Below are 22500 nucleotides of genomic sequence, written 5' to 3'. Positions count from 1 at the left end.
ATGTTGAGTTGTAGTGCACATTCAAAGCCTATATCAATTAGTGTCCCCGGTGTTTGTATTAGAGATTATAGTACAAATCCTTTTTGCTAGGTTGAAGGGGATATTCATTCAGTAGATATTGCTTGGAGTCCGTGGGATTATAATATATATCTGTTTCTATTTTGATGTTGTATTTCTTAATGAGGATGTCGAGGACTGGAAGTTGTTGATAACTATATTCCATCGGAAATTGAATGTCTATAACAAGTCCATTTATAAGAGCTTCAAATCCTTTAAATCTTTCTATACTTTCATGCCAAAGAATTATAGGAGTTGTCTCTGAAGACAAAGAAGCTATTCCCCAAGAGGACATTTAGCCCTTCTAATACGAATTCCAATTCGTTTTTGATATATATATATATATATATATATATATATAAACATACATACAGATACGGATGTGTGTGTGCACGCCAGCATGTGCATACGCACACACATATATATACACACATGCACACACGTATACACACATCAAAATATTTCCCTTATATTAACTATTATACAATGTTCTTATTGACTATCAATTTGTAATAAACCTGGTGGTGTTATATTAGACAATGAATAACACTTACCAATGAAATCATTCTTGTTACATAAGTGTCCGACGCAACAACCAACACAAAACCTGCTTTTGGTCCATTTGTTGCATGTAAGGGCATTGTTTCTCATAGCTTCAACACATTTGCTGTATGTGCTGCAGGACTTTTCAGTCTTCAGTTTAACACCGTTCATTGATAATGCGAATCGGCATACTGGCTGTAATAATAGATTTGAAAATTATACACTACAACCAAACTATTTATTAGTACGATTATTGCTAATTACAACAACAAAAACAACAGAAACAGCATCACTGGGGATGTTTACCATGCAAGAAAATTTAATCCTTGCTGTAAAATATCCAAAACCAATAAATGAAACCGAAAACGACTTGCCGAATTGTTGAAAGTTAACAGCAGAGGTAAACTTCTGAAAATTTTATTGCTATTTAGCATTCAAAAATAATGTTTTAAATGCTTAGTGTCCAAAGTTCTCTGATCAAATGTAGATATGGCCATCGGATCACGGTCTATATCAAAACTGCATCGCACTGTTACCCGTCGCCAAACTTAAAATAGGTCAAATTACCCCAATAAAGATGTATCAATTCGCTATAATTTCTTCTTACTGGAGGAATGCACAAGAGGAATTTTTCATATAAAATTTACGAAAAATCACGCGTGCAAAACTCACCAACAACAGAAACTAATACGCCCCTAACCAAAGATAATAATGAAATAAAATGGTCAGATTAAACTCCTCAGTCCAAGCAAATAAAACAGAAAATACATAAAATGAACACAAGAGAATCTTCGTTTTATTTTGCAATAATATTTTATATGAAAATACGATATTCTAGTATAAAATTTGGAGAGAAAATAACCAAGATCTAACTGTATCATCGGACCCCCAACAAACTTGTTAACTTAATAAGGGACATTCTGAAAACGAAAAATATCAGAAGTGGAGAAGAATATTTAAAGAAAGGAATCCATCACGAAAACGCAATTAATAATCGCAAACACCTAACAACAATAAAAGCAATGAAAATGTAGACATTGGAGTTAGAAATAAGATATGTGTTGCCTTAATTTGAAATTGAAACTCGTTTCTTTCAATCTCGAAAAAATTTTAGATAGAAAATTGGATTTCTCAAACTGAGTGAGGATGTCATGAAAAATAACCAATGGACTGGAGTCTTCAAAAAAGGCAATGGAGTCGGTGATTGCAAATGACTGAATCTTTAAATAAGCTAAGTCAGCTTCAAGAAAACAGAAAGATCTGAAAGCAGGACAGACAATAAAACAGACAACAGAATGCAGCCATGCTCTTATGTCACGCTCTATTCTCCTATATTCTCGTATATCAGATTATGTGAAGCATTGATCTGTGTTATTACCGGTGTCTTGGTTTCTCCTTTGTTTCTTTCATCAATGTACAACTGTGTATTCAGAGATATGCCTGACAATTTTAATTTGCGCTTTAGCTACGTTTAATCGTATAGCTTTCACCTTTTTCAGTTGAAATAATATTACCCCCAAGCATTATGTTCTAGAAAGCTGATTATACTACTTGATGTGAGGGAAGATTTAATCCGTTTCGAACATTTCATAACCTTGTCTATCAAACAACCTCTTTTACTATGGCCACCAGACGAAGGAAAACTGTCATTTGCTTCTTAACTTATTCATTAATCAGCCCCCTGTAATCTTTGCGAGCTGATAAGGTCACGACCGACTTCCAGTTAACCCCTCTAAGACTAGTGACTCGAGGTCATTCCGCAAGGAACTTTGATTCCAAGTTGACTCCTGGCCACAATCATTCATACATCCTACTCTAATGACAGCCATGTTTGTCGGAGAAAGGTCACTCTAAGTTCGTGTGCTTCTTTCTTGAATAGGGATTCCTGGACAGGGTAGAACACTGTGTCCTTGAACAAGGCACTTCATTTCACTTTGTTCCAGTCCAATCAAGGAAAATGTGTCCCAGCCTAGTGATGTTCATCTATTCCACTCTTCAATCGTCACATCCTTGTTGTCCCATTGAGTCGTGAATAAGAAGACCGATAGGGTCTGTATGTCTACGCAGGCACATAAAAAGAAAAACTAGCGAAAGCATAGTACAATGTGGTCTTAATGGTTTTCGAGTGACGGCTGTGGATATATTTTAACGGAAAGGAAGAAAGTAATATTCCAGTTTACCTCTGATCCTGGACAGCTTTCCACTTCTGAATCATTGCACATCATTCCTGAACATGTTTGACACTGTAAATTCCTTTGAAATAACGAGTAATCTACAGAATACAAGTAAATATCTGTATTTATGAACCAAATAATGCAATGCATAGCAATAACAAGAAATATTTTCTTTCTGATGTAAAAGAATTAATACGTGTTTGCAATGGAATCAATACATGTTAGACATATAAACCAAATTATTAACAAGGACTATAAAACTATTTTTATGTTCATTTGGAAATGCTTCAATTGTCACAAATTCAACTGAGAGAAGCATTAACGCTACTTGTTGTCCTTTTAGTATTCTGATGTAACAAATATGTGAAAATCGTTGAAAAAGTCAAATAAAGGGATGAAATTCGAAACTTGCAAGCATTGTTGCCGTGGGAACTCCCTTATAAAACCTGAGAACTTCATTTAAGTTATGTTGAAAAAGGCCATAATATGTGAACTAAGCAAAACAATATTTGGATAAACAATAAAAAATATGATCACTAATATGGTCCTTTTTACAAATAAACACACGGTAATGCATGTATATATGTATATATGTATGTATGTATGTATGTATGTATGTAAGTATTATGCATGTATGTTATTATTCACTGTTATTTCCTACATCTACGGCCCCATCATTGGAATTTCAACAACATCAATGTTACTATCATCTCGGAACTTTCTACCAACATATCCATGCATAGTCTTCTCTTCATAGATACTCAACCTTTCATCTAATGATACGTTGCGGTAGAGTCGTGCGACTTCTTTGAGCATGTATTCTATGTTATCAGATAAGGAATGTTGCTCAAGGAGCTGCCTTCCAAGTCCTATGATGTTATCAGCCTTATGTATGCAAACTTGGTCAAGGGATGCACTTCGGCAATTGTGGTTATAAGATGTTACTGAAAGGATATGATACGACATTCAAAGGCATTTTGCATCGATGTTAAGCCCCTGCCGCCTTGTTTTCGTTTTAGGTAAAGGCGGTCTACATCACTGTTTATGTGGAAATTATGTGTACTTGTCAGTATTTTCTGGGTTTTCACATAAACCGCTCGGATCTCATCAAGTGTCCAATAAAACAGCCCAAATGTTAATATGAGTACTTGCACAGCAAACACGTGGTGGGCCAATGTTTTATTGAATGCATAGATTTCTGAGGTTCAAATTTTATTTATTGAGCTGTAATGTTCTTTGTTTATACTGTAATGGTACCTGTAACTTAATGACACCTGTAACACAATGGTACCTGTAAAAAAAAACATTTGTTTTGCTACAGGTGCTGTTGTGTGATATATTTTCATGCACCCCTAGATATCTGTAACATTCCACTTCAGATATAGGGGAAACAGTCATTGATGGTGATGTTGCTAGTCTGGTTTACAGTTTTACCCCTTTTGACAACCATATAACATTTATCCTGAACAATCTCCAAACCTACATTTTTTGAGAATGTTGTAACTTGGTCTGGGCTCTTTTTCATCTCATCCATATTCTTTGCATAAAGTTTTAAGTTATCCACACAGAAACAGTGTTCAATTTTGGTATTTCTGTTTCCTTGTGAACCAACGAGATATCCATAACATGAATGACATGGGGTTTACAGAAAGTATAAGCAACATCACAACGAGGTTGTCCCCTTGGAATATGCCTTTGCGATATTGTATTCTGTCAGTGATAATAGTCGCTCTTTGTGTTTAATTTCATGATGGTGGCCCACAATGAAATCAGGTCAGCTATGGCTTTGATTATGTTCACTAGAAATTTAGCAAGTTGAAGGGCTTCTAGCATCCATGAGTATGTATGTGTGTATGGATGTAAGTATGTATGTACGTATGTACGTACGTATTTATGTATGTATGTATGTATGTATGTATGTATGTATGTCCGTATGTGAATATGTGTGAATGAATGTGTCCGCGTATGTACATACATATACATACTGACACGTATATTTTCTTGAGTGATGTGCCTAATCGAACCAAATTTTAAGTCTGTCATTTGGAACCTTCGCTGTTTATGCCGGAGTCTTCTCTGTTGTAAACAATCAAGGCATGTCTTTGATTTCAGGATATCTTCCTACTTTCCTCCAACCAATCACAGCAGCCTTGTGAATGATCCTGAGCATTGACCGTCTTCCTGGCTAATCGCTAAAAATATACTTTACCTCTCTACTTCGTTTTCTTCCTCTCTACTTCGTTTTCTTCCTCTCTACTTCGTTTTCTTCCTCTCTACTTCGTTTTCTTCGTCTCTCCTCCGTAGCATCACTCTTACCGACCCACATCTACACATTAATTGTCCCTATGCCAACATTTACACTTTATGCAAACTTCACACGCTAGACCACAGTTTCTACCTACATATCTCACTTCGGTACCACAGTTACTCTCTTCACACTTTATTACACACTCACACACACAAACACACAACTTTGTCCCACTGGATATTCTATCTTTGACACACACATACAAATATATACACACTACTGGTACATAGACTCATACATATTTATGCACACTTACTCTTCAAACACATACACACACGCACATGTGCATACTCACAAGTTCCCTCACACATTCACTCTTGCACCCACTGCTTTGCTTTGCATGTGTGTGTGCCGTTGATGGTATGTGTGATACAGTTGAATCTATAATTTCATTAGAGAGAATATGTGAATGTAAAGCGTGCGAATGGTAAAACGCTTATTTCTCATATCTTTATCTATAGTTTCCGTTTCATAAAATATTATATTGTAAGCTTCAGAGAAGAACCCGGATTTTCTTAGTGTTAATAAGAAAAGAAAAGAAGAAACGAGAATTTTATTAACTTTGACATTGCGAATAATTCAGTATAGGTAATCGTTTCTCTGAGCTTTCCTGACACGTGCCATGGACATTCACAGTTCTGTTATAGACGTTTTTAACATGATTTACGAAGGCTGGCAAGTGACATCCACACCTCAGAAGGTTATTATTTCCGAGATAGCTGTAACAATAAAGAGAACTCTGAATGCGTTTCAGATCAACATAGAAATTCCTATGTGATTTGACAAGAAACAAAGATTATAAAATTTGAGCAGGTATATAAACGTTATGAAATTCATTTTTCTAAGTGTTGTTAATAACATCAATAATGTGAAATGCTTTCTAGTAGAGAGTGGAAGCATTAAGGTTCTATTCTCTTTTAGCTTACATATTGAATAATAAAGTACATTTAAATAAGATTACTAGCCACTTGAAACGATTCTATTTTATCGTAGTTTAGGGACATTGTAGTGTCGGGAATTTGGTGGTAGGGATCTTGCGCCGCTGTATCTGAGAAATCTCATTTAGATGGGTGGTTTTGACGCTAAGAAGGTCGTGTTTATTCTATGTAGCAACTGGTTTTAAAGCTAGAGACGTACCAGCGCAGAAACTGACAGATTACAGTGTTGTACATTTTATAGCTTCAGTGGCACAGACATGTATAGTAATATTCCTAATTAAGAAGGGGAAAATTAATATTCATTTTTGATATATCAATTTGAATATTTTCAGTGTTTTTCAAAAAAGAGCAACAACAAAAACAACAACAATAACAACTACAGTAATAATTAAACAACAACAACAACAACAACAATAATAATAATAATAATAATAATAATAATAATAATAATAGTTAAACAACCATGACTATTTGAAGTAGGAAATACGAAGGTTGTGGTCAATGAAGAGAGTAGAGGTGATACCAATAGTAATTGGTGCATTTGGATGTATTAGCACTCAACTACCAATATGACCGAAAACGATTGGTAAAAGTGTGAAGGTAGAACACCTAAAAGAAAACAGCATTGCTTGGAACGCAAGAATTCTTGGAACGCAAGAATTCTTGGGACGCAAGGGTTCTTGAAGTATAAACAGCAAACAAGTGTCACCTTGCTGGCTGTGGACAACTGACACTTTCCATCAAACCCAGAACAGTAAGCTGTGAGTTTGCATATGATGATGATGATGAGGAGGAGGAGGAGGAGGAGGAGGAGGGGGAGGGGGAGGAGGGGGAGGAGGAGCAGGAGCAGGAGCAGGAGGAGCAGAAGGAGAAGGAGCAGGAGGAGGAAGAGGTTAACCCAAAGAGCTGAGGAGAAGAGAAAAGAATACCTTCTTTAAATAAGAATGCATGGACAGTTTGAAAGGAATAAACAGGACGTTAAGGTTAATACAGCATCGTGGGCATGGCTGGAGCGAGGTGAATTGAAGCGTACCACTGAGAGCCTGATCATTGCTGCATAAGACCAGGCTCTCGCTACCCATTCAGGGAAGTATAATATCTATACAACTTCTGACACCCTGAAATGAAGACTGTGGAAAGGGTGTGGAAATGTGACCCACTTGATAAGTGGATGTGAGAGCCGAGCAGAAAAGGAATACGAGCACCGCCACGATAAAGTGTGTGTGTATCTTCATTGGCTTTTATGCCATAAATACCAATATGAAGTAACAGAGAACTGGTACGAGCATGTACCAAGTAAAGTTATGCAGGAAGATGGAAAAGTAACGATACTCTGGGACTATGATTTTCAGACGGATCGTGTTGTCGAACACCGTCGGCCGGATATTGTCATATTGAATAAGAGAGACAAATACTGTCAGATCATTGATGCAGCCATACCAAATGACTACAATATTGTGAGTAAAGGGGTTGGAAAAAACCACCAATACTCCGAAATAAAAGTGGAAATGGCGAGATTGTTTGGAATGCGAGAGGGTAATGTAAAAGTGATACCAGTGGAGATCGGAGCGTTAGGCTCAATCCCATTGAAACTTCAAGACTTCTTAAGGCAACTGGAAATCCCATGCAAGATTGATGTCTTGCAAAAAGCAGCCTTCATGGCCAAAGCGCACATCTTAAGGAAAGTATTATCTGTCTGAGGTCCTAGCTGTGACTTGACAGATGACTTAAGACTCTGATGCGTTTTTACCTACACTATGTTATGAAGGAATACTACTACGACTACTACTAATAACAATAATAATAATAATTATTATTATAATAATCATAATAATAATAATAATAAATGCCCTGATGCACTACCGGGTAGTGGCTCTCATGGCTTCTGATCTTAATTGATTGGAAGTGTTATCATGTACATTGTTTTGTCTTGGTATAGACGATGGGCTACAGCAAATCTTCTGCTCATTATCACAGATTTGCTTGTCAGTTGTTTGACCTTAACCAGTAGAGAATGTCTCTGATCACGAACAGAAATAGTGGGGAAGCATCATAGCGATGTGTTGAGTGAAATTCTTTGAGATTTTTATAATTCACCTTTGGGAACTCGAGTGTTTTGTTCATCATTCTTAAACAAACCTAATTCAGGGACCTCTGGAACAGAATGGGCTACTCAGTCTGAAGAAAATTCTAAATGGGCTCCACCTGCAAGGTCATGCGCTGTTTATCTTGATATAGGATTACCATGTTGCGCACATGTGGTTGTGATGCATATACCTGGTGTACCCTTATCATACATGTAGTCATGATAAGTATATTGGGCTTCCTATATTTTACTCTAGTGTCATTTTGGTGGCATGTGCTGCTCTTTCTTCACCCAATGATGATGATAATAATAATAATAATAATAATAATAATAATGATAATAATAATAATAATAATAATAATAATATTAATAATTTAAAAAAGGATTGACGTTACTCTTCACGGAGGTAAATAGTCAAGACGAAGAGTGCGATTCGATTGTATAGATGTTTTATTCTTTGAACAATATTTCGACAGAACGTCTGTCTTTCTCAAGTTCAAAACAAAAGGTGATTGAAAATTCAAAATTTCAGAAACCAAACGTAAACAATGAACGAGAGTAACCAGCGTCCATACGTTGATGGAATGACATCATCAGTCTTTGTCAGTTTTTTAACAATCAGAAAGAAAGAAAAAAATACAAAAAGGAAGACGATAGAAAAAGAAAAGAAAAAGAGAGAAAGGAGAATATTCAATCAAACAGTTTTGTATAAATTTGATGATATTCTCCTGTCATCTTATTCATTCCTCCAGGGCGTGATGTCAATAACCCGCAAACATATTTCTCCTCATACATTCTGAGAAGTGAAAGTGGGGGTACATTCAGAATATTTTTTGAGAATGTGCACTTTCAAATCTTCTTCAAAATTGCAGCCGCTTGAAACGAAATGTTCAGCAAGTTCTGTTGAACTACTGTTCTTGTGCCTGACGTCGAATCTGTGCCCATTAAACCTTTTGTTTAATTGTTCCGTTGTACAACCAACATAAATCAAGAAGATTTGAAAGTGCACATTCTCAAAAAATATTCTGAATGTACCCCACTTTCACTTCTCAGAATGTATGAGGAGAAATATGTTTGCGGGTTATTGACATCACGCCCTGGAGGAATGAATAAGATAACAGGAGAATATCATCAAATTTATACAAAACTGTTTGATTGAATATTCTCCGTTCTCTCTGTTTCTTTTCTTTTTCTATCGTCTTCTTTTTTCTATTTTTTCTTTCTTTCTGCTTGTTAAAAACCTGACAAAAACTGATGATGTCATTCCATGAACGTATGGACACTGGTTACTCTCGTTCATAGTTTACGTTTGGTTTCTGAAATTTTGAATTTTCAATCACCTTTTGTTTTGAACTTGAGAAAGACAGACGTTCTGTCGAAATATTGTTCAAAGAATAAAACATCTATACAATGGAATCGCACTCTTCGTCTTGACTAATAATAATAATAATAATAATGATGATGATAATGATAATGATAATAATAATAATAATAATAATAATAATAATAATAATAATAATAATAATAATAATAATAATAAATTAAAGAAACCAGTATGAATGAACGCGACACTCTCCCAAAAATTCGCAATTCTAACCAGAACCTGAAAATAATTGGTAAAATCCGCCTTGCACTTAAGGATATAATTTCTGCTAATGATGTTGATATTACAGATCTCAACCACCTGTAATATGCATCTGCAAAAATCTCAACGATTCTATGTGGTGAAAAGATTAGAAAACGACAACACTCCCACAAAAAGCCTTCTTGGCAAGAGCGCATTCAACACCAAATAAAGCTACTAAGATCTGACATAGAATGTTTGAAAAACCTTAAATTTGACAAGAGTATCAAACCTACAAAGGCCCAAAAACTAAAGAAAAAATATAATATGAAAACCATAGTTGACATTGATGCCACCATAGAAACCATCAAGCAAAAGGTATGTGCTAAAGCTGCCCGCATAGCAAGGTATGAAAAACGTGTTAGATTCTTCAGAGATAATAACAGGTTCAAAAATAACCCCCAAAATTTCTACAGGAAGATAGGGAAAACACCAGTAACAATAAAGTCTGTCCCATCAAAAGAAGAAGTACAGGAATTTTGGAATAAAATCTGGGCAGAAGATAAAACACACAATGAAAAGGCCCCTTGGATTGATAGAATATCTATAGACTTAGACTCCTTAGAGGAGCAAAAGTAGGAGGGGATCAAGGTAGAAGATATAAGATCTGCTCTCGGGAGGTCAAGCAAATGGAAGGCTCCAGGAAAGGATAAAATTCCTAACTTCTGGTTGAATGCCTTCCCAGAGAGCCATGAACTGCTAACAAAACTTTACAACGATGTTTTACAAAATCCTAGATTGAAACCCTCTTGGCTAGTTAATGGTTTAACATTCCTGCTTCCAAAAGATGAGGAAACAAACGAACCAAAAAATTATCGACCCATAACCTGCTTAACAACAATGTATAAGACGCTAACATCCGTCCTAACTGAGTAAACCATTAGTTTTTTAATAGAAAGTAGCATATTCCCTAATGAGCAAAAGGGATGTAAACGTGGATCTTATGGTTGTAAAGATCAGCTACTCATCAATAAGATGATCTTAGAAGATTGTCACAAGCCACACAAAAACTTGTCAATAACCTGGATAGACTATAAAAAGGCCTTTGATAGCCTACTACATAGCTGGATTAGGAAATGTCTGGAAATGTATAAAATAGCTCCTACTCTGCGAAACTTTTTATCTGTAAGTATGAGATCATGGAGAACCACACTGACGTTGAACAATGACAATGAATCTCTAACTGCTGGAGATGTAAGAATTTCATGTGGCATTTTCCAGGGTGACTCACTATCACCATTCCTCTTCTGTCTAGCCTTAATACCTCTCTCCAAATTGCTCAATGATGCACAGTATGGTTATAATATATTTGATAAGAATATAAATCATCTCATTTAACATGGATGATTTAAAGCTTTTTGCAAAGAATGACCAACAACTCAAAGGCTTACTAGTGATTGTTAAACAATTCAGTGATGACATCAGGATGCAATTTGGCCTTGACAAATGTGCGAAAGCTACCTTTATCAAAGGAAAAATGACAAAAACATCTAATGTGAACCTTGACCAGCAAAATGTCATAAAAGAGTTAGAACCAGCGGAGAGCTACAAATACCTAGGGGTAATTGAAGGAGACAATATCAAGCATTCAGTGATGAGGGAAAGGATCAGAAGAGAATGTTATCGCAGGTTGAGAGCAATACTGAAGACAGAGCTGAACGCGAGAAACAGGATCGAAGCCACCAATGCTCTAGCCATACCAGACGTGACTTACAGTTTCAATATCGTTAACTGGTCAATTACTGATATATGTAATGTTGACAGAAAAATACGAAAACTGTTGACAATGCATAGAATGCACCACCCTAAGGCAGATATAGAACGTCTTTATCTGCCTAGAAAAGAGTGAGTCCGTAGACTTCTACAGCTGGCATTAACAATGAAGGTAGCCACAATTGGCCTAGGCACCTATCTAAAAACCTCTGAGGACTGGATGCTAAAACTTGTCTCAAAACATGAAAACAAGAAAGCATCTTACTCAGTAACAAAACAGGCAAAGGAATATCTAAGTGAATTCCAATTACAACAAATTCAAGAATTAGACGTACTAGAAACACCTGCAGAAAAAGCTAAGCGCTTGAAAACCTGTGCTAAAATTTCTGCCTTAGATATTATGACTGATAAATGGTATGGAAAACCTCTCAATGGCAAATACCCAAAGAGAGCGAATAATGCAGATATTGACAAAGCCCTTACCCATCAATGGCTAATGGCCTCTGGCTTGAAATCAGAAACAGAGTGGTTTATCATAGCAGCCCAAGATCAATGCCTACCTACAAAGAACTACCAGGCCAACATATTAAAGAACGCCAGCTCCCCATTAAGTCGTATATGCCAACAACAAAATGAGACCATCGATCATGTTGTCTCCCTGTGCAGTTTGCTTGCGCCTACAGAGTATCTCAACAGGCATGATAGAGCTGCACAATATATTCACTGGGTAATTTGCAAAAACCTGGACTTGCCCCATAATAAAAACTGGTGGGAACACAAACCACCCCCAGTACTTGAAAATGATCACATTGCACTCCTCTGGAACTTCACCTTTCAAACTGACAGAAAGATAGATGCAAATAGGCCAGACATCATACTGAAAGACTTCAGACAAAAATCCTCATTGATATGACTGTCCCAATCGATATAAACGTATCTTACAAGACCTACCAAAAACTGAGCAAATATAAAGATATTGAAATAGAAATTAGCAAAATGTGGAATCTGAAGACGCAAACAATACCTATTGTCATAGGTGCCCTGGAACTTACAGCGAAACTGGCTGATTACTACCTAGCTCAGATACCAGGAAACCCCAAAATGGCTGAAGTTCAAAAGATAGTGCTCATGGGAACTGCCCATATCCTACGTAAAATACTGTCTATGTGATCTCAAATTTTAAAACAAACACATAATTTACTTATGGTTTCTTAAACATTCTCTAGAATAACACTGTACAAATCCAAATATATGGTACCCTAGGCATAACACCTACATGAACCTCTAACTTGTCTCTTGAGGTCTCTGGGTGAGACTTGGATACAACTTGTACAAATACAAAGCAAAAGTCAAACATAAAATAATAATAATAATAATAATAATAATAATAATAATAATAATAATAATAATAATAATAACAACCGAGAAGTGCGTACTGTAAGCTTGTTGCGCAAAAAGTACGAAAATCCGAACGTGCAAAACAATCTGACAACACAAATGAACGAACCGGTACCCTACGAAAACGATGACCGTCAAAATAAAGGGCTGGACGTTGTTCCTCATGTCCCGCAAACATAACCAAAACGGCATAAATGGACACGTGAGGAACACATTTCGATCCTACACGCTTATTTCACAGCAGTGCTCTACCCAAAAAACGAAAACGCAACAACACATACATATAAAATATGGAAGAAAAATAATGTAAATATAGACCTCGATAAAACAATGAACCCTAACAAACTAGCTAACATAAGAAGATATATTCTAAAAGCAAAAAAAATATCAGAAATAGAAATAGAACAATTGAAAGGAAAAATACATCATGAAAATCTAGATAGTGGCCACAAAGCAATGCCAAATAATAATATAAACACTGAGATAGCAAAACACGAGGTCAAACGTAACGTTTCCGGCAAAAACGAAGTAAACAAAAAACAACAAACCCAGACCGTAGAGATGTATAATAGTGTACAAAAAGCACCAATCCAGAACACCACAGACAAACATATGAATGAAAAGGAAGGCAAAACAAATCTAAAACCTGGGAATAACGAAGGGAAACCTAATAATTACGATACTATGAAAATGAAAATAACCGAAGAACTGAAAACCACAGATCTTAGAATGGACCACAGATTATACCTCCCAAAAATCAAAATAGACAATAAAACAACTTCAATAATAAATAGCATAAACATGGCCGTCACGGAACTAACAACCACAGAAACAACAGGCAATATCACTGAGCAAAATGACAATATATGCGGCAGCCACTGCTGCCACAAAAGAAGCAGGATACTCACTCAAACCCATACGAACAGGAGTTCTACCACCCAAACAGACCTTGTGGATAAATAACATCCAGTACAAAATTTAAAAAAAAAGAGAAAAGATTTATCGATTTTCAACGAAATTAGTAAACAATCAACACTACTAAGTAACAACAAGAAAACAAAAATACTGTACAAATACAGCATTACAGAAAAAGACTTACCTGAGGCAAAAGAAAAACTAAAGCAAGACATCCTTTCCAAAGTAAACAGTTCAAAACCAACCCCAAAAAACTCTACCAAGAACTGGGTAAAAATAAAATAGACATTACTGCAGCACCAACAGCAGAAGAACTGGAAGAATTATGGAAACAAATATGGTCGGTGAAGCAACAACCCCAGAAAAGGACCATTAAAACAACGATATTAGCACCTGAGCAACTCTGGACCCCTATAACAACTGAAGAGGTCACCCAGACACTACAAAGACTAAGCAACTGGAAGGCACCTGGACACGACAAGATCCCCAATTTCTGGTTAAAACACCTGCCAGGAATGCATAAAAAGCTGGCAGAAAACTTTAACAACATACTAGCAGAGCCAGAGACAATGCCTGAATGGCTCACGAAAGGGAAAACCATCTTAATCCCCAAATCCACGGAAACGGAGAAACCACAAAACTATAGACCTATAACCTGTCTCCCTACGATCTACAAAGCCTTTACTGCAATAATATCGCAGAGATTGAGTAAGCACCTGGAAAATAACCTGTTTCCAGAAGAGCAGAAGGGATGCTGCAAGGGCTCATACGGCTGTAAAGATCAATTGTTGATCAATAAAGCCATAACTGAAGATAGCCGCAGAAAGAAGAAAGGCCTCAGTATGGCCTGGGTGGACTACCAAAAGGCTTTCGACAGTGTTCCCCACACGTGGATTCTGGAAACACTAGCCATAAACAAGGTGGCACCAATTATCATAAAATACATAGAGCACTCAATGAACAAATGGCAGACAGTGCTACAGCTCCAAACAAAAGAGGGACTTGTGAAAACGAAAGCCATCCCCATTAGAAGAGGAATATTCCAGGGAGACACGCTCTCTCCACTCCTGTTCTGCCTGGCACTCACACCTTTAACAGAATTGCTAAATAGAACTGGATGCGGTTACAGATGCTATGGAAAAACAGTCAGCCACCTTCTATATATGGATGACCTAAAATTATATGCAAAAAACGAAAAACTGTTTTCAGTATTTAAGGAAGCTGACAAATACAAACAAGAAATCAATCTACCTAACAAATACGAAGAAGAAGAAGAAGAAGAAGAAGAAGAAGAAGAAGAAGAAGAAGAAGAAGAAGAAGAAGAAGAAGAAGAAGAAGAAGAAGAAGAAGAAGAAGAAGAAGAAGAAAAGCTATAAAACAAATGAAATCCAAACTAAAACTAGAACAGCAACGGACCATGATAAAACGATGGCAAGAAAAGCCCCTACATGGTAAATACTGGGCTAAACTAAATGCAAAAGAAATAGAGAGAGAAAAATCCCAGCAATGGCTGAGAAGCTCAGGACTCAAAGCAGAGACTGAAGGATTTTTAATTGCTGCACAAGACCAAAGCCTCCCCACCAGAAATTACCAAAAACATATAATGAAAAGAAACATAACAAGTAGCTTGGAACCTATATATACTGGAAGCTATGCCAACACTATGGTATAAACACACGCCAGAAAAGGTCACAGAAAACGAGAAAGCAACCATACTCTGCGATATGCCAATACACACAGATAGAGAAATTAAGGCTAATAGACCAGATATAGTTGTCAAAGATCATGAAGAAAAAAAATGCTTTCTAATTGATGTATCAATACCAGCAGATGACAACGTTTCTCTAAAAGAAATGGAAAAACTTTCAAAATACAAAGACCTGGAAATAGAGGTAACTCGAATGTGGAATCTAAACACAGAAACAATTCCTATCATAGTAGGTGCCTTAGGTATAATAAAAAAATATTCAGACAAATACATAACAAAAACACAAGGACTTACAAATATATATAACATACAGAAAATTGCACTACTGGGCACTGCACACATCCTACGCAAAAGATTTTCAATACAGTAACCATAAGAACAACACAGCAAACCACAGCACGTACCCAAGGCGCACAGAGCTGCGCTCGGTAGTGAAGTGAAAGCACGTTATAAAAATAAAATTAATGAACAATAATAATAATAATAATAATAATAATAATAATAATAATAATAATAATAATAATGATAACTGATGCAGTACCAGGCTTCTGATCTTAATTGATTGGAAGTGTTATCATGTACATTGTTTTGTCTTGGTATAAAAGATGAGCTACAGTAAATATTCTGCTTAATAACACAGATTTGCTTGTCAGTTATTCGACCATATCCAGTTGAGCATTCCCTTGATGGCTGATGATATGTGCATCTCTGATCATGAGCAGAAGTTATGGGGAGCACCATAGCTATGTGTTGAGAGAGATTCTTTGGGGTTTGAATATTTCACCTCTGGAAACATGGGTGTTTCGTTCAACATCCTTAAACAACTCTTATTCAGGGACCTTTTGAGCGGGATGGGCTACTCGACCTCAAAGAAATTCTAACTGGGCCCCACCTGCAAGGTCATGTGCTGTTTATCTTGATATGAGATCACCATGTCGCGCACACATGGTTGCGATGCATGTGCCTGGTGCACCCTTATCAGACGGGTAGTCATTATGGGTATATACTGGGCTTCGTATATTTTACCCCAATGTCACTCTGATGGCATGCACAGCTCTCTCACTCAATAATAATAATAATAATAATAATAATAATAATAATAATAATAATAATAATAATAATGATAATAATGATAATAATAATAATAATGATAATAATAATCATTTCTAATGGAAGCACAAGACCTCAAATTTGGGAGAAGGGACTAAGTCGATTTGATCGACCCCAGTGCGTAACTGGTACTTATTTAAGCGACGCTGAAAGGACGAAAGACAAAATCGACCTCGGTGGCATTTGAAATAATAAAGTGAAGATAGACGAATTATCGGTAAGCATTTTGCCCGGTGTGCCTAATAATAATAATAATAATAATAATAATAATAATAATAATAATAATAATAATAATAATAATAATAATCCTTCGTTGAGTTTATAAGTCATGTGATAGAAGATAATTATTTCATTTTCATTTCAATACATTTTAATATTTCTGTATGTCTTTGGGTCTGTCTCATTCGCTGTGTATTGACCAAGACCAAATAATCCACTGATAAGGAGGTCATCAGGTAATCGCTAAAGCCAAAAACATCTCAGTTCAATAGTCTTATGCCTGAGTAGAAATGAGAGGGAAGATGAATAAGGGAAGATTTACCCTTGTCTTATTGCACCTTCACATGCAATCATAGACATCTTCATACAAATTCAAGCATGAATATGGTAGTAGAAAGAAATAAAGTTAGAGTTACAGAGAGAGAGAGAGAGAGAGAGAGGTGGGTATGAATGTAAGCCATTCCCACCACTCTGTACTAGATACTACAGTAGATTTATTAGAGAGGAGAAATGAGAAAATGACAATTAGAAATAACAGATATCAAATAAAATTAGGTAGGATGTGGTTCGAGAATCTTTAGATGATATTCTAGATATAAATTTGTATCATTAGACAAACATGATATGATAAAATGTATTGGGCAAACAGATTACATACAGCTGACAGAGGAGAAAGAGATGGCATACAATATATAGATGATATACAATATATAAATGGCGTACTAGACTTAGAGGTTATACAAGATATAGATGATACACTGGACAGATGACATACTATGATAGATATAGATGATATGTTTGAAGAGATGACATACAAGATATGGATAAATCTACTATATGTAGCTAACCTGCAATACATAGATTACCAGCTCCAAGATATAAGTGACATACTAGCAATAACTGGCAAACGGTATTGTCACATAACTGTTGTGGCGAAAGTCGCTAGGTATTGCGAAGCTGCGAAATATTGCTGAGCAAAATACCACTTATATTTGACATGAAAGATTTAGCTGGATAAGCATTCTAAATATGACTGGAAATTATAGTAGATATATCTGAAATTGTAGGTATTGGAAATATTTTATTCCTTGACACGTCCTTTATAGAAAATGATTTTCAGAAGAGAATATTCTGAACCTTTTAGGAATTTTGCAACATCGTAATGGAATTCTATCATGTTATGATAAATACAATTTTTAAATAGATCTGCTTGTATACCTCCCAACCTCTAATACTGCGCAAACGTTGTTAGTTTTACTACTATTTATCTCCCTTAAAATGTTCCCCATTCCAAGCAGTGTGGTTAAGCTTTAATAGGGATAGGATTGTGTTAAATTTCCCTCTCGTTCTTTCTTTACATCTCCACACACACAAATGTATATATACATGTGTGTGTGTGTGTGTGTGTGTGTGTGTGTGTGTGTGTGTGTGTGTGTGTGTGCGTGCGTGTATATGTAAACATATATATATTAACACAGAAGAATGGGGATATCATACATATTGAATCAACCCGTTTCTGTCAGATTGGCAAATCACAAAACCTTGCGATATAGTAATACTGTGTATCAATCGACTCTATAGTTACAGGGTGTTCTGTTTTCATGTTATGAGTTCCAAATTTCGAGGACGACTTTGCCTTTCATCATTTCGGGGTCGATGAATTAAGTACCAGCCGAGCAATAAGGTGGATGTAATCGACAAACCCCCAGCCACAAAATTGCAGGCCTTGTGCTTATCGTAGAAAGAATATTATAGTCCCTAGATAACCAAATTACCAAATAGTTTCGTGATAGAAATACAGAGGCAAATGCAGCAATCATCAGAAATATCTGAATGGAATTGTTGTGGATATTATTCCTTCTGATAACTCCGTTGTCATAAGGATATAATAAGTAATAACAATATATATATATATATATATGTGTGTGTGTGTATGTTTATGTAAGCACATACGCATACACACACAGGAATCTTTATATATATGTGTGCATGTAGGTTGGTATGTAGGCCATTCTCTCGACTCCTGTTAATTATGTGTATTTATAAACATGGCGGAAACTAGATCAAACCAATCGTCTGATATTTGAACATAAACTTTTCGATGATAAAACACAATGCTCGGAAATCATGTTGATCCACTGAAATTTCAATCAACTCATTGCTATTTATTACCAACAACATTTAACAAGGAATCTCCAACGGTTTTTTCAAATGAATTACGTTATAACCTTATCCAACTATAGTTCTCATACTCGGTTATAATGTCTTACGTTTAAGCAGGTTCCCATACATTTCCCTGAGGGAAAGTTTACATTTTTAACATCACCGATTCCTATGGATCGCATAAATTGTAATTCTTCGAAACATATGTCGGAATAAAAGTATGCAGTTATAATATGCGTTTACTCCATTCTTTAAATTTATATATATATATATATATATATATATATATATATATATATATATATATATATGCGTGTGCTTGTCTTTGTGTTTGTCCCCACCAACGCTTGATAACCAATATTAGTTTGTTTCGACTGATTAAGTGCCAGATTTTTAAAATTCAGTATAAAGGATGATTTGTTCGAGTAAACGCTTGAAGGTAGTGCCCCAGCATGGTCACAGTCTAATAACTGAAACAAGGAATAGTAAACGTATATACTCAAGTAGCAGTGTAATGATAAAAAAGGTTTTCAAAAAATAAACTATTAATTATTACAATAACATCGACCATCTTCAGACCAGTGCATAACTTTAAGAATCATATTCAAAGCTCATAAATCAATGTTCACCTTTTGGTAAAAGATATATACTGGGTACCTATAAATTGACTTTACAATTCGAACAATTTCAAAGAAATTGAAGAATAAGGAGAGCTCATCAAACTTTATTGGATATCATTGGCAAACAAATATCAGAAGCATTAGAACACTTCGACGTGGATTCAATTGTTACATACCAATTTTACGTCGCTAAAAGCCTCACTGCTTTTGCCTTGGTTGATTCTTTTTAACGGCATTTTCACTAAAATAGTCTTCCCCATGAATACATTCTTTTAAATCTGATTAATCTAGATATTTTCTCTGAAAATAAATTAGATACTTTGATTCAAAGTCACGTTTTCGCCTTACGCTGCCATTTTTGACCTCACATACTTTGACATAACTGTTTTAAAGAACCAATTTCCAATTATTTTAGCTCCAAATGTATGTGTGTTGGCACTCCATCAGTTACGATGTTGAGGGTTCCAGTTGATCCGATCAACTGAACAGCCTGCTTGTGAAATTAACGCGCAAGTGGTTCTAGGGGATATTCAGCGTGACATAGTGTGACAAGGCTGACCCTTTGAATTACAGGCACAACAGAAACAGGAAGTAAGAGTGAGAGAAAGTTGTGGTGGAAGAGTACAGCAGGGTTCGCCGCCATACCCTGCCGGAGCCTCGTGGAGCTTTAGGTGTTTTCGCTTAATAAACACTCACAATGCCCGGTTTGGGAATCGAAACTGCGACCCTATGATCGCGAGTGCACTGCCCTAAACACTGGGCCATTGCGCCTCCACAGCTCCAAATGTAGCTTACATCTAAATTACTAATTAAATCATGTAACAGGAGTGGAAGAGCTGAACATTGTTGTTCACAGTCTCTAAGTGAATATCAGTAACAGGGACCGGGAGACTATTGTTGGGGTGCTTAGTGGGATAATCTATAGTCACCTTCATACTTTGGTGGATGGAGTTGGATACTTGCTGGATGCTCTTCATTATGTTCCTCTCAGTTTCTATATTACCGTTACTAGAGAAGGTTTTAAATATGATATTAATGTCAGGAAGAAAAAGAGGATAGATAACGAAGAAGAAGAAAACGAAGAAGAGGAAGAAGAGGAAAAAGAAGAAGAAGAAGGAAGAAATGGAAGAAGAAGAAGAGAAAGAAGGAGAAGAGAAAGAAATAGAAGAAGGAGAACAACAACAACCACAACAATAGCAACAACTACAATAACAACAGCAACGAGAAACAATTCAGAAGAGGAGAAGATTGGAAAGAGCATGTGTTCAGCAGAAAGAAAGCAGAAACGAAGAAAATGAAATAACACAGAAGAAGGAAGGGTAAACTGGTGAGATTTACTTAAAGTAAGTTGTGTCAATAAAAGAATAAAAGAATTTATATTTTTCATTTGAAGAAGAAGAGAAAGAGGAAGAAGTGGAAGCGGAAGAACAAGGGAAGGACTGGAGTAGGAGGAGTGTTCGAGGAGGTGGAAAAGATGAATAATAATAACAATAATAATAATAATAATGATAAGAAGAAGAAGAACAACAACAACAACAACAACAAAATCAACAAAGAATTCTGAAGAGAATGTCGGAAAAAGCTAGTGGACAGCAAAAATGAGGAGATAGCGAAGAACATAAGAAGACAAAGATTGAAGCGGAGAACCTGGTGAGCTTTATGTATGGAAAGTCATATTTGACAATATTTTACACATTTCTATTTTCACTTGTCCTTCGAAGCTTGATCTATTAGATAAATAAAGTGACGTAAATTAGGAAGAAACGAATTCGGTGGAAGAATAGACGGATAACAACCACAAGAATCGAGAAGGGAATGGGAAACAAAAGTGTAGCTAAAACATAAGTATGTGAATTATATTGTCACATATACATCCAGTCATTCATATGCAAAAGGACATAAACATATACGCTTACAGACATAAAGGTTTCATGCAGGAAATGTTATGTCGCAGTCGTTGTCCTTGTCATATTAGCACCGTCAAGCGCTCTGTAGAAGTAAATACAGTTAAAGAAATGAAATAGAAAATATTTATGATAAAATAATAGACAGAATTCTATTTATAATATCGGCAAATATGGCAGACCATGTATAGACGACATGAGAGAACATGGGATATATGTCGAAAATGGAGACGAAAAGGAAGAAGAAGAAGAAGAAGAAGAAGAAGAAGAAGAAGAAGAAGAAGAAGAAGAAGAAGAAGAAAAGGAAGAAGACGAAAAAAAGAAGTAGAAGTTGAAGAAGAAGAGGAAGCAAGAGGATAAGGAGAACAAGAAGAACAACAACAACAACAACAACAAGAAAAAGTCTTATATATCGAGTTGATCGAGAAAATGAAAAGACAAAAAAGTATCCAAAAAATGACAAGAAAAAATTTATTGTCAGCGAGTAATATCAAGAAACTGAACGGACTTCAAATGTCTGTAAATCTGAAAGCCCCGTGAATACAGCTGGTTTGATAGTTGCAATGTTGTTGGAGTAAAGATATCTATACCAGTAAAGATAGAGTAAAATAGATTATATGGAAAATATTTGTGATACAATATCAAACATTGTGAATTTAGAATGAAAGGAAGAAAAAAGAGGACAGATAACGAAGAAGAAGAAGAAGAAGAAGAAGAAGAAGAAGAAGAAGAAGTCATATTCAACTTCGAGTTGATGTAAAAATGAAAGAGAAAAAGTATTCAAAAAACTGACGAGAAATTATTCATTGTCAGAAAGTAATATCAAGAAACTGAACGGATTTACAGTTCCTGTAAATTCGAAAGACCCTTGAATGTATTTGGTTTGATAGTTGCAATGTTGTTGGAGTGAAGATCTCTATAGCAGTGAAGAAAGCGTAAAATATATTATATGGCAAATATTTGTGATACAATATAAACCATTGTGGCCTTAGAATGACAGGATGAAAAAACGCCAGATAA

General features: G+C 35.8%; 3 protein-coding genes across 3 annotated transcripts in view; all 3 read right to left on the bottom strand.

Moving 5' to 3' along the window:
• Positions 1-22500, bottom strand: part of LOC149130124 (uncharacterized) — a 292428-nt gene that overhangs the window by 30535 nt on the left and 239393 nt on the right. The gene's annotated exons all lie outside the window — the stretch shown is intronic.
• The window catches only part of LOC106882878 (uncharacterized), a 57182-nt gene that overhangs the window by 3273 nt on the left and 31409 nt on the right, over positions 1-22500 (bottom strand). The gene's annotated exons all lie outside the window — the stretch shown is intronic.
• Positions 21971-22500, bottom strand: part of LOC149130126 (uncharacterized) — a 4417-nt gene continuing 3887 nt past the window's right edge. The window contains exons 4-5 of the mRNA XM_089345835.1: positions 22325-22396; positions 21971-22064 (exon numbers count right to left, since the gene is read on the bottom strand). Of these exons, the coding sequence (XP_089201961.1) occupies positions 21971-22064; positions 22325-22396 (166 nt within the window). The remainder of the gene's footprint in view (positions 22065-22324; positions 22397-22500) is intronic.

This window comes from Octopus bimaculoides, chromosome 30, assembly GCF_046866305.1.
Source record: "Octopus bimaculoides isolate indiv1 chromosome 30, ASM4686630v1, whole genome shotgun sequence".
Classification (NCBI taxonomy): domain Eukaryota; kingdom Metazoa; phylum Mollusca; class Cephalopoda; order Octopoda; family Octopodidae; genus Octopus; species Octopus bimaculoides.
The sequence above is the reverse complement of the archived record's forward strand: the minus strand, read 5'-3'. Positions and strand labels throughout refer to the sequence as shown.